General features: G+C 46.2%; 1 protein-coding gene across 2 annotated transcripts in view; it reads right to left on the reverse strand.

Moving 5' to 3' along the window:
* The window catches only part of TXNRD3 (thioredoxin reductase 3), a 29,780-nt gene extending 24,671 nt beyond the window's left edge, over positions 1-5,109 (reverse strand). For both annotated transcript variants that reach the window (XM_080913925.1, XM_080913924.1), the window contains exon 1: positions 4,936-5,109. In XM_080913925.1, the coding sequence (XP_080770051.1) occupies positions 4,936-5,094 (159 nt within the window). In that variant the 5' untranslated portion in view covers positions 5,095-5,109. The remainder of the gene's footprint in view (positions 1-4,935) is intronic.
* Between the last annotated feature and the right edge of the window lie 3,173 nt (positions 5,110-8,282).

Raw genomic sequence — 8,282 nt, forward strand, 5'->3', positions numbered from 1 at the left:
ATGAACATTTATTCTAGAAAATTTTTCTAAAGCCTCAGGAAAAGCAGAGGCTGCAGTCCTGGTGCCTCGACCTGTTCCTTCCTCTCTGGCAGAAACTATACCTCAAATGAGTGTGGGCCTAAAATAGTACCTCCTTAAATGGCAGGTCACCAGCACCCCTCAGCTCCACCCAAGCTCTGAGTCACAGAAGCTTTGAAACAGGGGCTCCCTTCCTCCACTCAACCCTAAGGCTCTACACGGGTAGCTGGTGGAAAATACCAGGTCATGCTATCTGTGTAAGGACAAGTTACCGGAAGAAAAGGTAAGCCAAGGTGAACAGAGGCTATAGGCCCATTAAGAACACTGCTCATGAAGCTAGGTGTCACTTGTTGAAAATTAGGTCACTGTCCCCATCTCTCAAGAACATGATGCAAGGGAAGAGGCAGGCCACAATAGCAGAGAGAACCAGGGTGACTTCTTTTGAAACAACCCATGGGGCAGCTCCAGCTCAAAGGCAATGGAGATGAGCAAGCAAGAAATAGCAAAGGCAACAACAGCCTTTAGAGCAGTGGTTCTCAACCTTCCTGATGCTGTGACCCTTTAATACAGTTCTTTGTATTGCAGTGACCCCCAATCATAGCTTTATTTTGGTTGCTACTTCATAACTAATTTTGCTACTGTTCTGAATCATGATATAAATATATCTGTTTTCAAAAAGTCTTAGGCAACCCATGTGGAAGGGTCTTTCCCTATCCCCTCCAGAGAGGTTGAGGACCACTGCATTAGAGAGACAAGCTAATCTGCCAGTGAGTGAGGGAAGCCACCATTGAAAGGACAATTCCTCAGAAAAAATGCAATTAAAGTGTCTCTGTAACAGGCCCTTGTTCTCTCATGTTTATTAAGCATCACTCACAACAGCCAAAAGCAAGGCAAGTGTCAACTGGTGCCTGCGTTGATGGGCAAAGTACATGTGTGCACACAATGGCTCATTATTTACCCTTAAGAACAAAGAAAATTCCAGCTCGCATTAGAAGATGGACAAGCCTTGCAGATATTACCCTAAGCAAAACAACCCAGAAGCAAAAGGCCAAACACACTGAATGATGTCACTTATATATTTGGCACGTGGAGTGATCAAACTCATCTTTTGGTGAGGTGCTTTGTGAGGGCTCAGAGAGTGTTGGTTGATGGGTTTAGAATTTCAGACTGAAAGTTCTGGAGATAGACTTATAATGGTGGCCAGCTATGTGACTCTTTCTAATTGCTGAGGTCTTGAACCTGACTCAGGGGAGTGAAGAACAGACAAACACTCTGATACACAGAAATGGTGCTCTGGAGCCTCAGATGGAGAAACCTCAGCATCCTCTCTCTCCCCAAGCATTCTGTCACATGGAGTTGTAAGTGGGAGGTAACAAGTGACAAGCAGGATTGCTGCATACAGCTGCATCAAGAAAAGAGGGTCAGATAATCTTAGTAGGAATAGTCTCCAGAGGAGAGCAACCTTCAAGGCTGTAAAAGAGGGTAGGAAGCTCTGATGGACATTTTATGTGCGTGCTATCTACTTTAATGCTCCGACAGGAGGGAAGGCTTGTCATTTCCCTGAGCATAGCCTGGGAAGGCTTTGCCATTTTTCCATTGGTTTCAGGCCTTGGAGCTCTTGACATGGCTATCAACAGCAAACATTCACCCAGAAGTTCACCTATTCAAGGCTTCCTCCACTTCCCACACCTAATGTCACTGGCCTGTACTCTATTGATGTGACAAATGTGTTTTAAAATGTCAAGGCATTTGCTCTAGTTTAGTTTGAGCTGTCCTCCACATATCCTTTAACTACAACTTACCTGTAAATCCAGCTGCCCCACAGTTTACCAGGCTTTGTGTGGTGGTCTGGTCAGATCCTTGCAGCTCTGGGGTAACATTTTTTTTACCATATTCTTAAGCCCACGTTTACGGTAAAACATCGTGAGACACTTAAAAACTTTTGAAGTTAAATCTCAGCCATTTCTAAGGAACCCCTACCCTGGTTTCCTTCCTTACTCCTTCTATTGGGCCACACTTCCTTCCTTTTTCTCTCTCCTTTCGTTGCTTCCATCAGTTACTATATCACTAGCAGACCTCCTCTTTACCCTAGGAGGAAGAGCCCACCTGTCCTTTCCTTAGCCTGTGAAGATCATCTCAAGTAGCTACTGTTTTGTCCCTCATTGCTACAGCCTTTACTGTCACAAGCTCTCTTTTCTGTACATGAGAGCTGGCTGGTAACAACTCAGCTATTCTGAGTTCATGAGGGCGAGATCCATCTGTGTTCATGTCTCTACGATGCTAAGTACCCAGTAACTAATGCTTGTCAAACAGCATAACCACTTTAATAAAGGGACAAATCTTTCTTCCTGATTCTGTAGGGGCCATATGTGGAAACCACAATGGATTGTGGGTGATGCATTTAATAGGTCCATGAACAAACTGCCACAAAATCAGCCAGTGAATGGCTACCAAAAGACATACCCAGGAACAAACTGGAAGACCTATCGTCCAAAGAGAAGCAGGAAAGGCTAGAGATTTCAAGGCCAGTTGGGGCTGTAAGAGGTCCTACCTCAGGAAATGTTTTATTTCCCACTATAAACCAACACACACCACAAGAAAGACAGCAGCACATATGAAGATCCAGCCGGTAGAGAGGACAGAGTCCCCAGTGTAAGTGTGCTTCACCAACAGCAGCTCCCCGTGGGTTAACGAGAACAGTGTGGGAATCAGACTACAAAACACAGAATGTGTTCGTGACTGCAGAGGCTAAAGCAAGGGTCCTAAATAAGACTTGAAAGCCACACACTGTGAAAGGAAGTAGAGAGACACTCACAAACCTCGGTTACCAAAAGGTCCAATCACGAGAGTCTGTAAGATTTCCCAACATATAACCAGGAGATTAGTATTTATAATACATATTTTTAAAAACCTACAAATCAGCAAAAACAAGAGAAAGACTCCTCAAGGGAGCCATAACACATGGGCTTCATTAGGGAGATGCAAATTTCAGTGAAGAGCATTATCTACCAGAACTGCAAAGGGGATCACAGCAGCTGTCGGCAAGGCTGGAAAGCCAGAATGGGACACACTCACCAGCAGAAGCCGAATTAGCCTAAGTACTTGAAAACGCCCTGCCTTGGTGACTGACTCCATGAATCAATGAAAGACACCCATCACTTCAGGGCATTTTTTGGCAAAGATCAACTGTGGCTCAGAAGCAATCAGCATGAGGTAAGTTGTCCAGGGGTGTGCCTCCAGATGTGTCCATGGAGAGGCATCAGTCCATGTTGCTTTTAAGATCAAAATATTCAGCCAGTTGTGTTAGATCATCCCTGTAATCCCCACACTTGAGGGACTGAGGCAGGAGAATTACTTGGAGTTCATGTTAGCCTAGGGAACATGACGGCAGTGAGAGGTAGTGAGACATAGCCACAGGTCCTAACATGCATGAGTCTCCAAGCAAACCTGCCGAGGGAACAGCATAAATCATGTGACTCTGCTCATATAAGGCCCACGCAGGCCAGAGCGAACAGAGTGCCGCCGTTAGTGATGGGCAGGAACAAGTAACTCAGAGAAGAGTAAAGAATGTGGCTAACCCTGGGGGGAGGGAGGAAACATTCTGCAGTCTCCATGCTGCTAGAGACATTTTATTAGTTTTTAAAATGAATACGTATTTTTTTTAATGTGTGTGACTGTGTCTGTGTGTATCTTTGCACACAGGCGCACTTGCCAGAAGCCAGAGAAACAACCTCAGCTGTCACTCCCAAAAGATTATCTGTCTGTCTACCTTCTTTTCAATAACTTCTCTTATTGGCCTGACGCATACAGGTTGGACAGTCTGGACTTACCGGTCTCTGCCTTCTATACACTGAGGTAAAGTACACTCCACTCCACCATCATTTGTTATGCGTTCTGGGGGAGGAACTTGGGTCCTAGAGCTGGCACCATTTCATTCTGTTTCTTGGGATGAGACTCTTAATAGGAGCCCAGGCTGGCCCTGAATGTATGATCCTTCTGCCTCAACATTTTTTTCCTTTTAAATTGTGCTAGAAATGGAAGCCAGGGTCTTGCTCCCACCCAGTTACACACCTGACCTTATTGTTTCAACTTTCTCCCTATGTTAAGTAAACATCAAGATACTGAACAGCCCCATCTTCCTTCAAAGGTTTGTCTCTATAAGAGCATGTTTAACTGATAACATGAAAACGATGCTGAATGCCCACCCAGCTCCAAATTACAGCGTGTGCAGCAGAGATTAAACTAGCCACGACTTCCACGGTTCATACAGCCTCCTCAACCTTCATCTTACAAGTGGGACACAAACCCCGGGCTAGTTCTGAAACCTGGTCAAGGAGTCAAATAAGTTAACAAGTGGGATCTGGATCCAGCTTTGACGAACCTCGCCATCTCTTGCGCTTCTATTTTAGTAAGACAACAATTTTAAATGTTGGTTTTGAATAATTTTTTTGGTTGTCTTTTTTTTTTTTTTTTTTTTTTTTTTTTTTTTTTTTTTTTTTTTTTGATAAGCTAAAGCCCATGTCAGGCTGGAAGGCAAATGTTTCCCTAAGTGGCTACCGCCTGGGACCCTTTAGTGAGCCAGAGCAGGTAGGCAACTATGCCTGAGAAAGCTCCCCTGGCCAGACCCCACTCCAGTTAAGCCCACCAGGCACCCTCCACAGACCTCTGCTTCGCCCCACCCACCAACCTTGCTCAGACCCTACCCACCAGGTGCTAACTACTGAGCGCAGTCTTCGCACTGAAAGTGCACAGACCCCGGATCAGTCCCCGGATCCCGCTCGCAGAACTGACCCAGCCCCTTCATCCACGCTCCTCTGTGCCCCGTCCACCCTCACCCTTCCCTCCACCCACCGAGATTCCTTAGACCCTGCCCATCAGGCCCCGCCCCGGAGCTCAGCTACGGCCGGCCCCGCCTACCCGCGTGCTGTGTGGACAGTAACTCTTGCTGAAGATCATCACCCTGTTCCCTTCGATGAGGTCCCGCAGGCGGCGGCGCACCTCCTCGCGGGCCTCAGTGGACGGACGGCTGGTCCCGGGGGACGACATGCGGGCACGGCGGCCGGGTGGCGACGACATGAGGCCGCCACGCACAGCACCCAGGCGGCGGTTGGGGACAACTCCAACCTTCCCCTGCCCAGGCGAGGTCTGCGCCCGAGGAGGCGGTGGCGGAGACGGTGGCTTCTCCAGGGCTTCGTTGTCGCTCCCGGCCGAACCGGGCCTGCTGAGAAACCGGGACGCGAGCGACCGCCTAGGGGACAACTCCGGCAAAGCCGCTGAGAACTTGAGAACGCTGCGCACTGGCCGCGGGCACACCGGACAGCTACGGGGCCACGCCCCCCGACCGCGCGACCCACGGAGAAGGCTTGCCTACTGACGGCCACGCCTCCCGGGAAAGCTTCGCCCCACCTCCAAGGCCTTTTCTGGGCTAAGCTACACCTTCTTAGAGCAGCGGTGTGAGCCTGCAAGCTACATCTAGCACCCAATAGTACTGAGGCAGTCACTTGCCATTTTCTTTCTATTTTTCATTATCCTTTTTATTGGATATTCTCTGTATTTACATTTCAAATGTTAACCCCATTTTCCCCTCTCCCATTTCCCCTCCCCCTTGCTTCCATGAAGATGCTCCCACTCCAAACCACCCTCAGCGCCACTGGGAAAATGAGTCTTCACTGGACCAAAGGCCTCTCCTCCCATTGATGCCAGGCAATGCTGTCCTCTGCTACATATGCAACTGGAGTCATGGGTCCCTCCAAGTGTACTCTTTAGTTTGTGTTTTAGACCCTGGGAGTTCTGGGGGGAGGGGTTGTTGGTTGATATTGTTCTTCCCATGGGGTTGCAAACCATTTCAGCTCCTTCATTCCTTTCTCTAGCTCCTCCATTGTGGTCCCCGTGCTCAGTCCGATAATTAGCTGCAAGCATCCTCTTCTATATCGGCATGGCTCTGGCAGAGCCTCTGAGGAGGCATCCATATCAGGCTCCTGCCAGTAAGCACTTCTTGGCATCAACAATAGTGCTTGGGTTTGGTGGCTGCATATGTGATGGATCCCAAGGTGAGGCAGTTTCTAGATGATCTTTCTTCAATCTCTGCTCCTCTATTTGTCCCTGTATTTCCTCCCATAAGTATTTTGTTCTCCCTTCTAAGAAGGACTGAAACATCCACATTCTGGCCTTCCTTCTTTTCCAACTTCCTATGGTCTGTGAATTGTTTCTTGGGTATTCTGAGCTTTTTGGGCTAATATCCACTAATCAGTGAGTGCATACCATGTGTGTTCTTTTGTGACTAGATTACCTCACTCAGGATATTTTCTAGTTCCATCCATTTGCCTAAGAATTTCATGAAGTCATTGATTTTAATAGCTGAGTACACTATTTACTTCATTGTGTAAATGTACCACATCTGGGCTCTTTCGAGCTTCTGGCTGCTATGAACCTTCATACTGATTTCCAGAGTGGTTGTACCAGCTTACAACCCCACCAACAGTGGAGGAGTGTTTCTCTTTCTCCACATCCTCACCAGCATCTGCTGTCACCTGAGTTTTTGATCTTAGCCATTCTGACTGGTGTGAGGTGGAATCTTAGGGTTGTTTTGATTTACATTTCCCTGATGACTAGGGATGTTGGACATTTCTTTAGGTGCTTCTCAGCCATTCGGTATTCCTCAGTTGAAAATTCTTTGTTTAGCTCTGTACCCCATTTTTTAACAGGATTCTTTGATTCTCTGGAGTCTAACTTCTTGAGTTCTTTGTATATATTGGATATTAGCCCTCTATCAGATGTAGGATTGGTAAGGATCTTTTCCCAATATGTTAGTTACTATTTTGGCCTATTGACAGTATCCTTTGCCTTATAGAAGCTTTGCAATTTTATGAGGTCCCATTGGTCAACTCTTGATCTTAGAGCATAAGCCATTGGTGTTCTGTTCAGGAAATTTCCCCCTGTGCCTATGTTCTAAGCTCTTCCCCGTGTTCTGTTCTGTTAGTTTCAGTGTACCTGGTTTTATGTGGAGGTCTTTGATCCACTTGGACTTGAGCTTTTACAAGGTGATAAGAAAGGATAGATTTACATTTTTCTGCATGCTGACTGCCAGTTGAAACAGCATCATTTGTTGAAGATGCTTTCTCCATTGAATGTTTTTTGCTCTTTTTTCAAAGATCAAGTGACATAGGTGTGTGGGTTCATTTCTGGGTCTTCAATTCTATTCCACTGATCTAACTGCCTGTCTCTGTACCAATACCATGTGGTTTTTATCATGATTGATCTGTAATAGTCACTTGCCACTTTCAAAGATGCAGTATCAAACTTGTATGCTCTGCTATTCTTGTAATTATTGTTTTCATAATTGTTTTACCACAGTTTCTGCCTTCCAGAGGCCTCTCTACAGTTCCTTCTGCTCCTGACTCCCTACCAACCTCAAAATTGGTGCTTTTCAGGAAGAGTAGACATCTTGACTTTATTTTAGGAAATGTGACTAAAACCTTACCTAGGACATACTCGTTTTTTTTAAGTTTGCATAGTGAACCTGGATTTTTAAAAATCCTATTGCAATTCAGCTTATTATATTATTTATTTATATTTATATGAGTACACTGTAGCTGTCTTCAGAAACACTAGAAAAGGGCATCAGATCCCATTACAGATGGTTGTGGGCCACCATGTGGTTGCTGGAAATTGAACTCAAGACCTCTAGAAGGGCAGTCAGTGCTCTTATAACCACTGAGCCATCTCTCCAGCCCTGAAATTCAGTTTTTATATTATGTTTCTAGGTCTCTACCTCCCAAACCCTTCACCATCCCTTCACACACACACACCCATTCACTGTGACAGTGTGCTGCTTAGTTTTTGTCAACTTGGAAAGAGACTCAGCTGAGGAAATGCCTCCTTCAGATTGGCCTATATGCAAGCCTGTGGAATGTTTTTGATTAATGATAAATGTGGCAGCATCCAGCTTACTGGGGAGGAGTGTCACTCTCAGACAGGTAGTCCTAGGTTGTAAGAGAGCATCCTGGGTGAGCTATCAAGAGCAATTCCCAAGCAGCATTCCTCCACTGTCAGCCTCTGCTCCTAGAGTTTTCTGACTTTCCCCAGTAATGGACTGTGACTTGGGACTTTCCCAAATAAATCCTTCACACACGCCCCCAAGTTGTTTTTGGTCAGTTTTTCATCACAGCAACTGGAAGTAACTAGGGGACAAAGTATGCTCAAGCCATCCCCAACACAGGAACCATTTGGAAAGAAGGCCAGGAAGGGAACTTTCTTGCTCTCAG

Source organism: Micromys minutus (genome assembly GCF_963924665.1).
Source record: "Micromys minutus genome assembly, chromosome: 3".
In the NCBI taxonomy this organism is placed as follows: Eukaryota; Metazoa; Chordata; class Mammalia; order Rodentia; family Muridae; genus Micromys; species Micromys minutus.